An 18,701-nucleotide genomic window follows, 5' to 3' on the forward strand; every position below is an offset into this window, starting at 1 on the left:
AAGTTCTGTCACGCCCAACAAGGGGAAATGACAAGAAGTGCCTGATGAATATATTGACGCAATATAGGCTGGCAACTATAGCAGCCAGCCTCTGAGGAGGACAACGAAGTAGTTCGGTGGGCGCGTACCATCTCCGCAATGGAGAGCTGCTCTACAGGTGAAGCAGTCACCTGCATCTTTTGGAGCTCTTCTTAATGAGAGCTCTGATGAGCTCTCGCAACGTGCTGATGTCATTGACGAGAGTGACAGAAGTGACCTCACTTAAATTGATTGATATGAGGGGTTTAACGTCCCAAAACCACAATAGGATTATGAAAGACGCCAGAGTGGAGGGCTCCGGAAATTTTGACCACCTGTGGTTCTTTAACGTGCACCCAAATCTGAGCACATGGGCCTAAAACCTTTCCGTCTCCATCGAAAATGCAGCCGTCACAGCCGGGATTTGAACCTGCGACCTGCGGGTCAGCATCCGAGTCCATTAGCCACTAGACCACCGCGATGGGGCAACCTCACTTGAATGTACACCAAGGTTATACTGCCTGGCACGCTGTTGAAGGGCCCTCGCCATGGCAGTGGCTTCCTGATGGAAGTCCGCAAGTGTTGCAGGCGGGTTTCGAATCAGGCCGGCAAAAATCTCTTCTTTAACACCACGAATTAGGTGGCGAACTTTCTTGGATTCGGTCATAGAGAGCTCCGCATGCCTGACAAGTCGATCTATGTCCTGTTGTAAGTCGTCACCCTTTCGTTAGGGCTTTGGACCCTTGCCTCTACAGCACGCTCCGCTGTCTCTTTCCTGTTATTTCGGGCAAAGGCCTTGAGGAATTGCTGGTGAAACTCATCTCATGACGTAAGCGTTGCTTCATGGTTCTCAAACCACGTTTTCGCGAAGTCCTCGAGGAAGAAGTACACATAGCGTAGCTTACGCTCTGGGGGCCAATCGTTGATGACGGCAACCCGGTCGAAATGGTCGAGCCAGTCGTCGGCATCCTCAAAAGCAGCTCCGTAAAATGTCTTCGGCGTCTTGATCTGGTTGACAATCATGTGCGCTGGTGCTGGTGCGGTGACGTTAGGCGGTGTTTGATTCATTGTCCTCTGACGTTCAGGTAGCAAACCGCGCTGTGGCCCGAGTCCCTGGAGATGACTGCTGGAACGTACGTGCACAGGGGTAAGCTCGGCTGGGCTACTAGATAGACTTGCGTCAGGGGTGCTCTCAGGGGACCGTATCATCTACCGTACCCCGCACTTCCACCAGAATATGTCACAAAGACACAGGTACGCAGATACAAAATACGGCATTTACTTTCGTAACCAAAGGCCCAAAAGCGCGAACACTAGAGCACGCGCCCACCGAACTACTTCGTTATACCGATCAGGACATAAGCATACAGATGTCGACTGCCTGTCTGGGGCTCCTATTTCCCCGACGTCATCTGACACTGAACAAGATTTACCGCTTCTTGGCGTCGTCGATGTGTTGTGGATGGCTGAGCTTCAACGTGAGGACACTGAGCTACTTCCCGTCATTCAGCATCTTCAAGAAGAAGACTTTACCGTCCCACGCCGGCTCTTACGTAGATTGACATCGTATTGCCTGTGGAGCAATGTTCTCCACAAGGGAAATCTTGAGAGCAGCCAGGAAACTTTTCTCCTTGCCATTCCAAGGGCGCCACGTCAGGAAGTTTTGCATGCATGCCACAACGATCCTTCTGCCGGTCACTTAGGCTTTGCTAGGACATTAGTGCCCATCCGACAGAAGTACTACTGGCCTCACCTGTATTCGTCGTTCAGTGCTATGTCCGCACTTGCTGTGACTGTCAGAGGCGTAAAGTCCCACCCGCAAAACCCGGCGGCTTCCTCCAAACTTTAGATTCATCTCGAGCACCATTTCAGGAAGTTGGAATGAATCTTCTTGATCCATTTTCTACGTCATCCTCTGAAAATAGGTGGCTAATCGTCGCAAGCGACTATCTGATTCGCTATGCAGAAACCAAAGCTCTGCCTAAAGGAACTGCAGTTGAGGTCGCCAGATTCTTTGTTCACGACAGTGTTTTATGTCATGGTGCACCTGCTGTTCTCATAACCGATAGCGGAGCAGCATTTACGGCATAGTTATTGAAACAAGTCACCAAGCTGACGCGCACCAACCACCGGAAAACAACAGCTTATTATCCCCAAACAAACGGCATGACGCAGCGGTGAAACAAAACACTGGCCGACATGCTATCTATGTTTGTTGATGTAAATCACAAAAGGTGGGATGAAATTTTGCCGTACGTCACGTTTGCTTATAATATCGCTGTGCAAGAGACCACAGACCTAACACGATTCGAGCTTGTTTATGGCCGTCGCGTTACAACACCGTTAGACGCTATGCTCCTCGTAGACCAGAACACCAGCGGAAGTGACAGCATTGACGACTTCGTTGAGAAAGCTGAGGGAGCCCGCTAGCTTGCACGGAACCGCATTCGCACGCAGCAAGATATTGACACTGGCTGTTACAACCAAGGCCGAAGGAACGCGCACTATCAACCAGGTGACTATGTATGGGTGTGGACACCAGTTCGACATCGTGGGCTTTCGGAGAAGCTATTGTGACGCTCTTTTGGCCCTTACGAAGTTGTGCGCTGCCTCAGTGACGTGAATTACGAGGTAGTTCTTCAAAGCTCCTATACCCGTTTAAACAGAAGACGTCCACGTCCAGGAGTAGTCCATGTAGTACGGATGAAACCGTAGTACGCCCGTGAGTTATGAACACTTCGAACTTTTTCTTATTATGAGCAACAGCGCGGGCTGATTTTTTTCGTTGATGTGACCATCTTTTTCCATGCCCATCTCTAGCATCTCAGTCAATCGACCGGAACGGTCGCTCTTGAAAGGGGGAAATTGACGCAAAGTAGGCTACCAACCATAGTAGCCAGCCTCTGAGGAGGACAACGAAGTATATCGGTGGGCGCGTGCTCTGTTGTTTGCACTTTTGGGCCTTTGGTTACGAACGTAAACGCCCTATTTTGTGCCTGCGTACCTGTGTCTTTGTGACAATATGTAAAAGCTATATACGCACACGCCTAGACTACGGAGCCAAATTCTACCAGTCTGCTACACCGAGCGCATTGAAGATTCTGGATCCTGTACATAATCTTGGCATACGCCTTTCTACGGGTGCTTTTTGCGCCAGCCCTGTAGAAAGTCTCTATGTAGAGTTCAATAAGTGGTCGCTCCGCCTTCAGAGATTCTATATGGCCTTTTGGTATTATTCGAAAGTAAACTCGGATAAGGAACACTTCACACACACCATAATTGTTGATTTGTCCAGTTCTGTTCTTTTTGATAACCGTGCCTCGGTGAGACGACCCTTCTCACTTCACGTGAGGGGTCTATGAAGAAACCGGGGTATGGTTTTTTGAAAACTGTCTAATGGCTTCGGCAGCATATCCGCTGCCGTGGCAGTGGTAGCTCATTGACTGTGATTTATCCTTCGTTGAAATTACCAAACACGCTCCTCTTGCACATATACGTGCATACTTTCTCGAATTGCAACTGAAATACTCTTGTCCTGAATATTTTACAAACGCTTTAAAGTCTAGTATTGGTGTGTTTTATGCTGTCGTTGGTCCATATTCTTGTGATTCTGGTGTTCTGGACCCTAATTCAAGCATCTTTACTGCAGAAGCCTATGCGATACTGATGGCTGTTAAGCACATTCAGGAATCAAAATTACAACGCGCCGTAATATACACGGATTCCTTCAGCATCGTAAAAGCTTTAAAATCTCTGCAAAAACTTAAAAACCATGTCCTTGTGTCATTTTACGGTGTGCACGATCTACGCACTCAAACAACATGTAGTAGTGTGCTGGTTGCCAGGACACTGTGAGATCGGGGGCAATGTCTTGGCAGATTAACTTGCTGTATCTGCCCAAAACAACACTGCTACCAATACATCCATAGCTGTCCCTGCGCTTGACCTGAAGCTCTTCCTTTGACGGGAGCTCAGGGCGTGTTGGCAGCGGCAACGAGATAGACAAACACAAAACAAATTACATGTAAAAGACTTGCATATTGGCCACCAGTAACCAGATCACGCTACACACAAGTAACGCTCACCAGATTACAAATAGGACACACACACAGCACACATGCATATTTGTAATCTGGCGGTGACCGACCCATCTGTGACAGATGTGCGGAACCACTTTCGGTTTTTCATATACTTGTTCAGAGCAATGAGTGGGCTCTCTAAGAAAAAAGCACTTTTCAATAGCCTACCGGCAGCAATTTCCATTACATCCAGTCATGTTCATTGGTAGAGATCCTCTTTTTAAGCTTGAATTACTATTCATGTTTTTTTAAATATATATATGTATATATATATATATATATATATATATATATATATATTTATATATATATTTCACTCCATATTTTGAGGTGATCCTTAGCATGACCTCTGTACAGAGGTCGAGACTTTGGTGGTTCCATTAAAGACACCAGATGCCTCGCCACCCTTCGGTTCAAAGACATGCATTGACGAGGCATTCATGCTAATCTCATCTCCTCAACCCAGTTTTTATCACCACGAACATTGTCTCTCACTTTCGCTACACACATTTCACGTCACTTCCATCATTTTAAATACTTCTAAGTTTTAACCTTGTTCAGGGCGCGGAATTTTTAGGCCTCTTTACAGCCACGAAACAGTACCAGAGTTCATATCCTGTACATATTGTATCAAACCATGCACCACTGCCATTTTATCAGCATTTTCCACGGCGCTCTTTGGCCAAGTATGGCCCTTGTGCCATTAAAAAACCATATATCATCATCATCACCATGTTGCCAGTAGTAAAACGACAATTACCAGTCATCTGAAGTCGATGACTGCAAAGGGCTGAAGAAGCACGCCAGTAGGCACGACACCGATTACATGAACAGAAACACAAGGACGCTAGCTACTATAACCTGCACCCAGAAAAGTTTAGTACCACCCAGGTGGCCGATAGGCTTCGCCTAACGGTCCGGACGTGGAAGTCGCCCACTGCACGCTAACGCGCTCCTTGCAGGACCACAAAAAGTTTCGCAACCAACCAACCAACCAACCGACCGACCGACCGACCGACCGACCGACCGACCGACCGACCGACCGACCGACCGACCGACCGACCGACCGACCAACCAACCAACCGAGGCGAGCGAGTGTGATTATGAACACCAATACAATCCTGCAGCCTATCAGAAAAGCTCTTTTATCGATAATTTGGTCAGTATTCGATCACTCTAGCGACTATAGGCGGCGCGACGTGAGGTAGAATGGCGCACGAGACGGTCCTGAGGTCTGCGTTTCAGGCAGCAAAGCTCGTCAGGTCGTCAGATCACACTTCCTCTCACTAAAGAGATGCATAGATATTTGCATGAAAACGAAGTAGCATTTGTGAATACCGCTAGACAGAACTGCGTCGTGGACTTATCGCCATGTGTCAGGTGTAGAGGAAAGCCGCGTTACGCCGCCTGCGGCGCTAGAATGGGGAAATAGGGTTCTCTGACAAATTAGTGACCTAAAGTACTAAGTCGTCGCCGACGGACACATTCTTTCAAAACGACAAAAAGTGCGGACGTCGTACACGTTGCTCGTATGAAACCTTATTATGAGAGACGATGAAAAAACTCCCTTGTTGCCTTCCTTCATTGCGCATCGGGACAATGAGTATTTCGAAGGGGGACTAATGCCATAGACAGTAACTACATTTTCCGGTATTATAAAGGATCAGCATCCACGGTCTCGCACGTGCTCGTGCTTCTGGCAGTGCAACTCTTGCTTTTCTTGCACGGGCAAGAGGCAGTGTGGGTTTGAGCTTCGAGGAAGATGAAGACGTGCTGGCAAATAAACAGTTGTGTTTTGAGGCGCTCTAGCGTACTTTTTCATTTTAGCACCGTACTTTCAGGGCACAAGTTCGCCTACACTAAACAAAATTTTGGTGTTTCTTCTCTTGAATCTGCTACAATATATGTATATATATATACTAATACAAAACAGCCGCTAAACACGGCTGCATGAAAGAGGAGGACGAAGTCAGTTTTTGTTGAATGCTGGTCTGGCGGTATCTTGCTTGTCGAGTTCTGTGCGCTGTAAATAGATCATTTAACAAGTTACTCGTAACATTATTGGTGGAGGTGGACTACCCGCGTACCTCGATGAAGACGCGCAGCGGTCGCACCATCGGCGACCTTTCGACTGCTTTGACGACTGCTGGTACTTCCTTTACGCCGCCCTCATCAGTCCAAGCCACCACCTACGTCACACTCCCGCACCTCCGGGATCCCGGCACTTTCTCCGGTGATGGTATGATTGGTCTCGAGACTTGGCTGAAGCGGTACGAGCGCGTCAGTGCTACTCACCGCTGCGATCCCACGCTCATGCTCGCCAACGTGCTTTTCTACCTGAACGGCACTCCCCGAACATGGTTTGAAAGCCACGAAGCCGACATAACGACCTGGGATCTCTTCAAAGAAAAGATACGTGACCTGTTTGGCGATTCATCTGGTCGTCAGCTCGCTGCGAAGAAGACTCTTGTCACACGGGCCCAGTCTTCTACCGAATCGTACGTCTCCTACATTCTTGACGTTTTGGCCCTTTGTTCCAAGGCCGACCAGTCCATGTCGGACGACGAAAAGGTTAACCATGTCTTGAAAGGCATTGACGACGATGCTTTCAACCTGCTGGTTTTTATTAACGTCTCGAGCATCGGCACCATCCTTAAAGAATGCCGACGTCTCGAACAAGCTAAAGCCCGCCGTATAGCCCAAAACATCCTGCGCCTTCCGAACACAGCGGCCACTTCTTCGTGTGACGACGCCTTCCATCAGGCCCCTCTATGTGACAACCTCACACGCACCGTTCGTCGAGAGGTCGAGGCAGCACAAAAGGTAGCCACGCCACTACCGACGCCTGCGCCTTCCCCGACCACGATTTTTTTGATACCAGCCGTCGTTCGTCAAGAGCTATCGAATGTCGGCCAACATCCTGTTCCTGCCGTATACTCTACTGCGCCTTCTTTTCGTCCCCCTTCTGCTCCTCGCATACAACGCAATCCGTCCGAATGGCGTACCCTTGATGACAGGCCCATATGTTTCAACTGTCGACGCGTTGGTCATATCGCACGTCACTGCCGCAGCCGCTGGGCTCCACGGTCCCATTATGCACCTCAGTATCACAGGCCATTATGCACCTCAGTATCACACCACTTCTGCTCGCCAGTCGTCCCCATCACTTTCTCCATCAACGCCGACCACATTTTCCGCTCCTACAGCACCTCTGAGCAGACCTCGCTACGACTGGTCACCGTCCCCTGCTCGTCGTCAGTCCCGGTCGGCCCCACAACGCCGTGCAGCCTCCCCGACTTATTCGCAGCATCTCTGACCGGAAAACTAGGCCGTGCAGCTTCTGGAGGTGGAGTTGCGTTGACGACCTTCGTAGGAAATCCCCGATTAACTTTACTGTCGACAATGTTCGTGTCAGTGCATTGATAGATACTGGCGCGCATGTGTCTATTAGGAGTGCTAACCTTCGCCGCCGACTTAGAAAAGTTGTCACGCCCGCCCTCAACCGAGCTGTACGCGTCGCTGATGGAGGAACTGCCGCAATTCTTGGCATGTGCTCTGTGCGAGGGTATATTGGGGAGAGAAGCACTGTCGTTCTTTTCGCCGTTATCGAACATTGCCCTCATGAACTCATTCTCAGTATGGATTTTCTAGCCACGCACTCTGCCCTCATAGACTGTTCAGCTGGCTCTCTTCATCTCGATTTACCTCTCTTTTCCGACCCGCCTAGCCCACCGCAAACCAGCCTCTGCTGCATTGATTTCACGCGCCTCCCTCCTAACTCTGTCACAAATGTCGACTCATCCTCCACGCCGCCAGTACCTGATGGTGATTACATGGTGGCCCCGATTCCTGCAGTGATGCTTACGCATGGGGTTGCTGTGCCGCATATGATTCCGACGATGAAGAGAAACCGCACCTTCCTTCCACTGGTCAACTTTTCACTCATCACCCAAGTTCTGCCACAGGGTATCTTCCTGGCCAAAATTACTGCTCTCCAAGATGACCATGTCGAGCCCTTCAGAGTTGACGATTGCTGCAGCTCAGTCGGTGGTTCCACTTCATCACGTTCTTGGGGCGCCGACATCGAGCGAATGGTGTCATCGGACCTCACGTCTGAGCAAGCTGCAGCGCTTTGCCACGTTCTTGAGGGCTATCGTAGCATTTTCAACTTCGCCAGCAACTCTTTAGGCCAAACGACCATTGTCACCCATCGCATAAATACTGGCCATGTAACCCCCATTCACCGACGCCCCTACCGTGTGTCTGCGTCGGAGCGTGCAATATTACAAGATGTAGTCGACAAAATGCTTATGAAAAACATTATCGAGCCTTCATGCAGCCCCCGGGCTTCTCCAGTTGTCCTTGTTAAAAAGAAAGATGGAGAATGGCGCTTTTGTGTCGATTACCGTCACCTTAACAAAATTACCAAAAAAGGCGTTTTTCTTTTACCTCGCATCGACGACGCCCTCGACTACCTGTACGGGCGCTCATTCCGTGTTGTCACGGATCATCACGCGCTCTGCTGGCTAGCCTCCCTGAAGGACCCCACGGGACGTCTCGCTCGTTGGGCTCTACGCCTTCAAGAGTACACGTTCTCTGTAATGTACAAAACAGGGCGATTACATCAGGATGCGGATTGTTTATCCCGCTACCCTGTTGACGAAGCAACCGATATTGACGCTATCACGGACGTTTTTTCCGTGTCGCAGCTGTTAAACTTTGGCAAAGAGCAACGTCGGGATGCTTCTTTACGAGCCATCATTGACAAACTAGAGTCAACGCCTCGCGACCCGTCCCTACGAATGTTTTTGGTGAAAGACGGGCTCCTATATTGCCGCAACCTTGATTCCTTCGGATCAGACTTACTTCCTGTCATCCCAGCGCACCTGCGTTCCACTGTCCTGCATCAACTTCATGACGCTCTCATGACGGGCCATTTGGGCGTTTCTCGCACAGACGATCGGGTACGACGTCGGTTTTTTTGGCCTGGACTTGCCCGCTCTGTTCGCCGCTATGTCGCCGCTTGTGAGCCCTGTCAGCGTCGCAAAACGCCGTCTGACCTCCCAGCCGGCTACCTTCAGCCGATCGACGTTCCCAACGAGCCTTTCTTTCGAGTTGGTCTCGACCTGTTGGGCCCTTTTCCACTCTTCACAGCCGGAAATAAATGAATTGCTGTTGCCACGGACTACGCGACGCGGTACGCAATCACACGAGCACTCCCGACCAGCTGCGCTACCGACGTTGCGGACTTTCTGCTGTACGACATAATATTAGTGCACGGTGCTCCCCGTCAACTTCTCACCGACCGTGGCGGCACGTTCTTATCAGCTGTCGTTCATGAAATCCTGAGGTCTTGCCATACCAAGCACAAATTTACTACTTCGTACCATCCCCAGTCAAATGGCCTCACGGAGCGCCTTAACAGGACCCTAACGGATATGCTTGCCAAATACGTTGCGCCGGACCACCATGACTGGGACATTCATTTGTTGTATGTGACGTTCGCCTACAACTCATCTCGTCACAACACTGCCGGATATTCGCCTTTCTATCTACTATATGGCCGGGACCCAACTCTACCTTTAGACACGTTACCACCTGCGGCCACTGAATATGCTGGGGAAGCCATTGCCCGCGCCAACCACGCGCGCCAAGTCGCCCGTAACCGTCTACAGGCTTCACAGGCGCGCCAACAACAGCTCTACAATTCTCACCATAGGGACGTGCACTTTTCTTCGGGTTCTCTCGTGCTCCTCTGGTCACAAACTCGGCGTGTGGGACTGTCTGAAAGCTGTTGTGGCCCTACACTGGACCATTCCGTATCGTTCGCCAAGTGACAGACGTCACGTACGAGATTGTTCCAACCGATCCAACAAAGTCATCGTCAGCTCCGAGCGACACCTTTCACGTGGCTCGGCTAAAGCCCTATTACCCCCCTTCGACATCATCTGCGTAATTTAGCACCGGCACGGGGCTTCTACCGCCGTGGGTTATGATACAAAACAGCCGCTAAACACGACTGCATGAAAGAGGAGGACGAAGTCAGTTTTCGTTGGATGCTGGTCTGGCGCCATCTTGCTTGTCGAGTTGTGTGCGCTGTAAATAGATCATTAATCAAGTTACTCGTAACAATACATATATATATATATATATATATATATATATATATATATATATATATATATATATATATATATATATATATATATATATATATATATATATAAGTTTGTTGCGTTGTGCGGGCGGCTGTGTGAAGAATACACTTAGGTGCTCTGAAGTACGTAGCTGTAAACTAGCCAGCGCTGAAACCTAAGCTCTATTACACAGGGTCAAACAAGCTTTTCGTCGCTTTATTTCTCTGGAGTCAATTTGCAAGGTCAACACTCACCCTGAATAGGCGAGGGGAGCGGTAGATTTGAGCACTGCTGCCAGAAATATTCTGGACGGGCAGTGCCGAAAAAACACAGAGCCTTGGGCCCATAGTGTACTTGTACTTTCTATCGACAAATAAATACACAGCAGCCGCAGCAAGTGGCCACTGAATTTTTTTTAGGTGCTGGATGGTTTATTTCGTTAATACTGCGAGAAAACTGACATAATTCATGGCAGCACCAGCTCTTTAAATTCTCAAACACGGAAGTAGCATAATACATTGCTGCCGCTGCATTAGCTAAACATTATCAACAGTGGTAATTCAGGGCTTATGAAATATTGTCTAGAAAGTGTGGGATAGCGCAATGACGAAAATGTAACAAAAACTTTATTCTTTTTCTCAGGTGGAATGAGAGATGATTTTGGTAAGTACACACCTATTTATAATTAAAAGAGGACGTACTCTTGGCGAAACGGAATATCTGCAAGATAGATATACACTATTGACAGCCCACGTGAATTCTTTCACAGAAAACCAGTCCGGTGTGGTGCTATGACTGATCGTGAATAACTTTGCCCTCTTCGCAAAAAAACAATTAACCACCACAGCTGCGTTGCTGGGAAAACCTGAAGCGAAGGGTGATGGCCTATAGGGACCGGTAGCATCATTCTACCATGCGTATACTGGTGCCGCTACCACTGCGCATTCTGCCTATTTTGTGCTATACGGCCAAAACGTACGAATTATAGTAGTTTTCGTACGTTCGTTCGCTAAAGCCAACAATATATATATATATATATATATATATATATATATATATATATATATGTATATGTTATATATATATATGAACGTAGATGCACTTTCCCATAACAACCGTTTATTCTGCTGCCGTTTTGACTGGTGCCTCGTCTTTTTCTAGGCATAATAACATTTACACATATTGTGTGTCTTCTTATAGCTTGTCGAGACAGGAGGGAAAGGGTCAAAACAAAAGTAAAAGGAAAAAAGAAAGAAAAAAAATAAAAGAAACTACGATACGGGGGAGAAACGTTAAAGAAATATAGAAAATTTAGGAGAGGAAGCGAAGGCGGAATTAGAAAGCGGCAGCCTTTCAACAGAGTAGGGCGGAGGTAGACGAGCAATGCCGCCATTGTCAACAATACCTCCCCACACCCACTCTTCCCCAAGTGGGCAGTGTGCCGCCGTTCTTGTATTTCACCTTCCCGTGGAATCTGCTGGCGGCTCCTTCCTCTTTGAAATTTAGGACAAATTGATAGGGAGAGCTTAAGCGCTTCCAGTGCGTGCTGGTGGTGTCGGGAGAAATGAAAAGCCGCTAATTGAGGCACCGCCGTTGATATTCATTATATTCATTGGCTCCTGCCAGTGAAGGAACAGAAAATGTGCGTTAAAAATTAAAAAAAAGGGGCGGGGGCTGTATGACATCCAGGACCGCTTATCTGTGCGTTCCGGCTGTGCTTGAAGAGGCAAAAAATTTCTATATTGCAGATGCATAGGCTAAAAGCTTTGTTAGTGGGTAACAGTATTGTCATAATGCTAACGGACTGATTAGAGAAAAGCGTTTGCGTCTTTTAGTGGTCGTAACACTGACAGAGTGCCTGGGTGTTCATTTATTTCGCATTTGATAGTGTTAAATTTGTAGATAAAATAGGATTGTCGTTGTTCCCGTTTTCTGATTGTTCGAAAATTGTTTTTTAATTGTATAAGCTTGATGTCATCAAAGCTGTGGTCTTTTAAATTTGCAGCATATTGAAAGTGGAAGGCCTGGCAGGAATCGTACATATTCCTGATGGTTGTTGAATCTAATTTGAAACGGAGTGCCTGTCTGGCCCACGTATTGCTTGTTACATACCCCACATTCCAGGAGGTGTATGACGTTGTCTGAGTCAATGTCTAGTGCACCTCTTATCCACTCAGATTTTAAGCACAGGATAAGAGGTGCACTAGACTGTGACTCAGACAACGTCATATATACATATATATATATATATATATATATATATATATATATATATATATATATATATATATATATATATATATATATATATATATATATATATATATATATATTGTCACGTTCCAACGTAACTGTAAGCTGCAGATAATGGCACACAAGGACGTCAAACTGATTCGAACAACGGCAGTATGACTATTGTTTTTCTCTGCACGCGCATCTTCGTCCTCTTCTGAACAGCAGCACATACAAGCATGCCAGCATCTGTGGAAATAATACTTTCAGAACTTGTACTAGTGGCATTACCCCCCTTCCCAAAGGACATCGTCCCGATGTCATAACATAATTTCCAGATGAAAACACGTACGATAAGCAGTACACAAGGGGGTGTTCACAATCACTGTAAGTCTACTCAAGAGAGTGTGACGAATAGTCAGCGTTGGTTAAATGGTTTCATCCTCGAAACATGGACGACGTGTGGCTGTTGTGAACGGCGGGATTCACGAGCCATGTCCTCGTCAAGAACCTCGTAGTTCACTTCGCTGAGACGACGGATAACTCTATAGGGACCAGAATAGCGGCGTTACAACTTTTCCGACCGGCCCCGTTGTCGAATGGGAGTCCACAGCCATACTTGTTTTCCGGGTTGGTAAGAGACATCGCGACGACGAGCGTTGTACCGCAGCGAGTCGATGCATTGTTGCTTATGGATTCGTTCGACTGCAAGCTTACGAGCCGCGTCTGCCAGTCTGATAAATTCGTTCTTCTTGACACTAATCCGGTGTCTGTCTGGTAGAAGCATGGCATCCAGCAGTGTAGTGACCTTCCAGCTGTGAAGCAACCGGCATGGTGTGATCTAAGTAAGGCATGCTTCCCACTTGAGACCGGAGAGCATTGTATCCATCATCCTCTGAAATGTCGCAGGGGCAGAACACAGACCGACGGGCAGCACCTTGAATTCGTACTGACCATCAGGCGTTATGATTGCTGTTTTCTCTCGGTCGCGTTCATCAACTTCGATCTGCCAGTAGCCACTGCGTACATCCATAGAGGAGAAGTATCGGGCGCGTAGGAGGCGGTCTAGTGAGTCGTCGATGCGCGGAAGCGAATAAACGTCTTTCTTCGTGACTTTGTTGAGTTTGCGGTAATCGACGCAAAATCGGAGAGTGCCGTCCTTCTTTTTTACTAGTATGACGGGGGACGACCATGGACTGTTCAAGGGTTGGATAACGCCATCTTCGAGCATCTGCTTTACTTGAGAACGTATAGCCTCTTGTTCCTTTTGTGATACTCGGTAGGCGTGCTGACGTATGGGTCGCTCAGCATGGTCAGTGACAATGCGGTGCTTTACGGTTGGCGTTTGTTTTATCTTGGATGTAGACGCGAAACATTCATTCGCTAAACATGTGGAGGACACAGCGGATTGGCTCTTTCAGCGCACATGACAGCTTCAGATTGACATCGACAGCACCGGCTACCGCGGTGTCACTTTCAACGGCTGCAGAAATTGGGGCTATCGTTGTACATGCTTCATCGTCAATGGATTCGAAATGAGCGATAGTTGTTCGCTTGGCCAAATGTTGGTATGCTTCACTAAAATTGGTGACCAAGAACTCAGTCATCCCACGTTTAAATTGAATTATGCCGCGGGCAACGCAGATTTGCTGAGACAAGAGCACCGAAAGGTTGGCTTCAGCGATACCACTACTGTCATGGTCTATGTCGCCCTGTACTGTAACGAACATACTAGTGCGTGGCGGAAGTGTGACGGTGTCGTTGACAATGCGAAGCGCAGTCGTCTGCGGATTGGTATCTCTAGGCTTCGGGCCATAGTCGCCAGCAAACGTTACGAGGCAGTCTCGAAGATTTAAAACAGCGCCGTGCTCACGAAGGAAATCCATGCCAAGGATAACTTTCCGGGAGCATTCGGGAAGCACAACGAAAGAAGCAATGAACGTCGACTCACAGATTTGCAGCCTTGCGGTGCATCTCCCGATTGGTGTCAACAGATGACCACCGGCTGTCCGAAGGTTTGGTCCATGCCCCCAAGGAGTCGTGACTTTCCTGAGTTCAGCCACAAGTTCAGCGCTGATAACTGAGTAGTCGGTGCCGGTGTCGACCACAGCAGTCACTGGACGGTTGTCGACACGAATGGCAATGTCAGCAGAAACGGATTCGTCAGCGATGTGAGGTGTCGGCTGAAAGTAATCGTCGAATGTTGGTGGACGGGTCGGAGGAGGCTGTTTTGATGATAGCTTAACAGCGGACGCACCCCCAGAGGCCGCTGATGCTAGTTTCCCCGGCGTGGACTTGGGGACCTAGCGGATCGTCCCACAACAACATCGGCGAAAGTGGAGTATTGATTCGCGGACGTAGAGCGTCGAGGAGACGGAGAGCGTGATTGGCGTTGCTGAAGATTCGGAGACGGTAGACTTGCCAAGTATTCTGCGATGGCGCGGGGTCATTCGCCGTCCCTGGGCCAACGAGCGTCTGGCCGAAATCTAGGTAGGCCCATCTGTCTCTACGAGCACTCCCGGTACAAGTGACCTGGCTCACCACAGTGGTAGCATAGTCGCCGATTGTCGGAAGCGCGCCACAGGCTAGATTTCCGCAAATTAGGTCGCGGATTCTCATAACGTGGTGGGCCCGAGTAGTACTGCGGCATCTGCAGGCAAGTCGGTCGTTAGTTTTCATAGCGTGGCCCGCCCGAGAAGTGCTGTGGCGTCTGCAGGCTAGTGGGTCGGGGGAAATAGCTGGCTGCCGGTGCAGGAGTACGTACAGCTTCCGCATACGTTAGCAGAGGAGTTTCGGTTGGAGGTGGCGCTAGTGGTCGTACCAGCTGCCACACCTCTTCACGAACGACGTCTGTCAGAGCAGCCACTTGAGGCTGCGAAGGCACTGCGTGAAGCTCTTGCAGCTCGTCACGTACAATGCTACGGACTAGCTCAGCAAGGTCTCTCACGCTCGTGACATCGGGTGTTACCAAGGGTGCTGACAAACATGCAAGGTAGTCGGATCGCTCATACTGCGAAGACCGCTGTCTTAGCATTCACTCCATTGTCGTCGCTTCACGGAGGAATTCTGCCACAGTTACTGGTGGGTTTTGTACAAGTCCTGCAAACAGCTGCACCTTGACACCCCGCATCAGAATGCGTACCTTTTGTCTTCCGTCATTGCAGAATACGCTAGACGGAACAGACGAGACATCTCCTCAACGAACATGGCCACGCTTTCATTGGGTCTTTCATTGCGAGAATTGAGGAGACGTTCAGCTTGTTCTTTCCGGTCGGCGCTACCATACGTGTTCCGCAGGCCTGCTTGTTGTTTGCACCAGGCAAACCTATAGGTGTTCAATTCACTGCTTAAAGGAATGCAGATTTTTAGTGGGAGGTGACATTTAGTAAATTTCCAGCACGCTTCGAAGGTATCTGATTTTATGATGTGTCACGCCTGCCTGACGTTGCGCTTTCAACTCTTCATCACCAATGCGATGGCCAACACTGGGCCTTGATGATCGATGTAGTGCACAGTGATGTGCTGGACACCGTGCCGCTCATGTCGCTGCTCACCATTCTGACGGCATAGCGGTTCCAAATATACATATAAGCGTCCACGTATAGCACGTTCTCATTGCCTCTAATTCTTATCTATTATACACGCACTTCTTTTGTTAAGTCACTCCTTGGTTGTATTGTGAGAGATATGGGTGATTGTTATATGCGGTCAGACTAGGTCTTGTATATCTACCGGTCTCTCATCGAAGCATTTGGTTTGTGGTGGAATGTTTGCACTTATCAGTAGCTCCCTTTGCAACTTCGTGTGGCTGAGATGCTTCCTCTGAGCGATCAATGCAGCGGCTTTCAGCCCAGTGTACGTGTTATGCACGCTGATCCCGAGAAGCCTCTTTGTCGGGGTGCCTACCGGTAAACTAAATGCCGCCTTGTAAGCCCCTCTGATAATAGAATATACTAGTTGTTCCTCGCTCATGTTGAGCATGTGACAAGGCGAGCTGTCAATTTGCTCATCACGAGTGCCTGCCCTGAACACGCAGTATCACTGCGTCATGCTCATTTTGCGGAAGGTGATCCTCTGACTCATCCTAGCCACTTGTTTAGTTGCCGATTTAAAAAAAAAACGGTAGTATAATTTGCCCTACCACTGCATTGAACCCAGAAGCCAAAGCTCCGGGTATCAGTAGATTGTTTAAATTTCTAATTCTCGATCCTAATTTCTATTCTATTGTTAGTTAGTAGCGTTTGATATCTATTCTTATCACTTGCGACTTTTCAGGTGCACTCTTGAAACGGCTAATTCTGGCAAATTTTTCTACGGCCTTGCCACCTCTTGCAATACCAGTTTGACTTGCTAAAGACCCCATGTTATCCATAAACTGATGTCTTTGCGTATAGTTTATAACTCAGGCGCAGTTTACATTCTAATGCCCTTGCGAAACGACGAATGGCGACGTTAAACAACAAAGATATAATGACATCCTTAGGTTATCCCTGGTTTAGCATTCCAAATGCTTTAGGCCTGACGCTTCAAATACCAATTATCGCCTTTTTCTGCGTCAGGAAATCTCGTATATTGTTATATATGTTTTCCCCACACCTACGTATATACATATCTGTGAGAATATAGCTTCATGGAAGATATTGTCAAAGGCTTTATCTAAATCACGAACAAGCAGCATAAGCTGCGGATCCTCGCGATCTACTTTTAAGACCTCTTCTTTGGAGGATAACGTCCTATGCCGCGAGGCCACTGCATAAACCCAGCATTGTTGCCAGTAACAGCTCCCTGTCTTCTACGAAGTTTTAAAGTCTGGTGAATGACCCATTCGATATGCTTGCCATTGCATGAGGTAAGTGATATAGTACTGGGCGCCTGCAGGGAAGGCTTATTTGCGGACTTTGGAATAGTATATATTTCCAAACTCAAGTGGCTGCTTTGTATACCACAAGGACCTTCCCTTTGAGCAAATAGCGCACATTAAAACGTTTTGAGAGGTTTTCGATGGCTTTGTCAAAAATGTGAAATTAGACAAGCCGATAAGAAAGAGCTAGGTGTTTGTGGCAGCCCAGGCAACCAAGAGAAACATGGACCCCAATGAAGACTAACCGCGAATGCAACGATATTTTTGTAAGTCTTGTGATTAGTGAAATTATTTGTTAACTATCGCCAATAGATCCAGCCTTGCGTGCTTTTATGACGTCGTCGTCTGTGCCTGGAAAGGTGTTTTTTTAAGTTCTGTAGTGTTATGCTTCTTTTTATTTAGAATTATCTGGGTGAAAGGTATTCTTTCAGATTGACCAAGTTTTGAAATGCTCAATGTGCTCTTTAGAGAACTCCAAGGCTTGACTCGTCTCTCTTAGCCAATTCGATTGCATAGGCATTTGCCCATTCTGCAACGGCCATGAGCTCACGCAAGAGTGTGATATTCAGTTGTGGCCGTTGCCAACGCGTTTGTAGCCTCCGCCTGCCTTTTCATCGGCGTAGCAGATGGCTGTCTACAGCTAGTGTCCCTGTAGTCCTTGCCATTTTATGTAGTGCTTGCATCTACCAATGTTATGTACTTTTATCAGGTTTCTGATTCCGGTAAGTAGTCGGATAGGAGGTTCGTTTCACGTACTCTATCAAATCTGACATTACCGCCTCAAATATCACTCTGGGCAGTTCGGGAGTGGATGTGGAGGCGCGTATGAGGTAATAGTCGCCTTCGAATTTTGTTGCAGGGTAGTCCAGCATGCGTCTGATTTTAAAAATGAAAGTGAGATACGTGAACTTCTCCTTACATATGTTGTTACCCACTATCGTGGGCATGATTGGGAGACAATAAACTCCGGCCCAGTCTGCACGCAGCATGTTTGATAACGTTCCCTTAAGTGACTCTTTTGGGATATCTGGTACTCGGTGCGTTAAGATTACCATAAACTTATTGATGGCCCCTGATCTCAGCGACTTTGACCATCCCATCTAAAAGCTGGCCGAAGCCCTCGTGTTTTTATTTTGCAGGATTGTATAAGTTGAATATGATGACACTCGCATGGCCTCTATTTGGAAGGAAAACTGATAACTTGGCTTTTAATCTTCAGCCTTTCTGTGTGCTAAACATTTGCTGCGGTCATCTTGCTCGCCAGCATGGTTATTCAGAAATAATTTGCGTTCTGGAAAACCTATTAACCTAGTCCCGTCGCGATTCTGGGACCAACTTTTTCAAGCATATAATGTCCTCTCTGATCTGTGCCGC

The 18,701-nt window shown here is 47.9% G+C and overlaps 1 protein-coding gene across 1 annotated transcript in view; it reads left to right on the forward strand.

Annotated features, from left to right (window-relative positions):
• The window catches only part of LOC142764763 (uncharacterized), a 422,070-nt gene that overhangs the window by 255,540 nt on the left and 147,829 nt on the right, over positions 1-18,701 (forward strand). Inside the window, exon 5 of the mRNA XM_075865291.1 lies at positions 10,877-10,897. Within this exon, the coding sequence (XP_075721406.1) occupies positions 10,877-10,897 (21 nt within the window). The remainder of the gene's footprint in view (positions 1-10,876; positions 10,898-18,701) is intronic.

Source organism: Rhipicephalus microplus, chromosome 6, assembly GCF_043290135.1.
Source record: "Rhipicephalus microplus isolate Deutch F79 chromosome 6, USDA_Rmic, whole genome shotgun sequence".
Classification (NCBI taxonomy): Eukaryota; Metazoa; Arthropoda; class Arachnida; order Ixodida; family Ixodidae; genus Rhipicephalus; species Rhipicephalus microplus.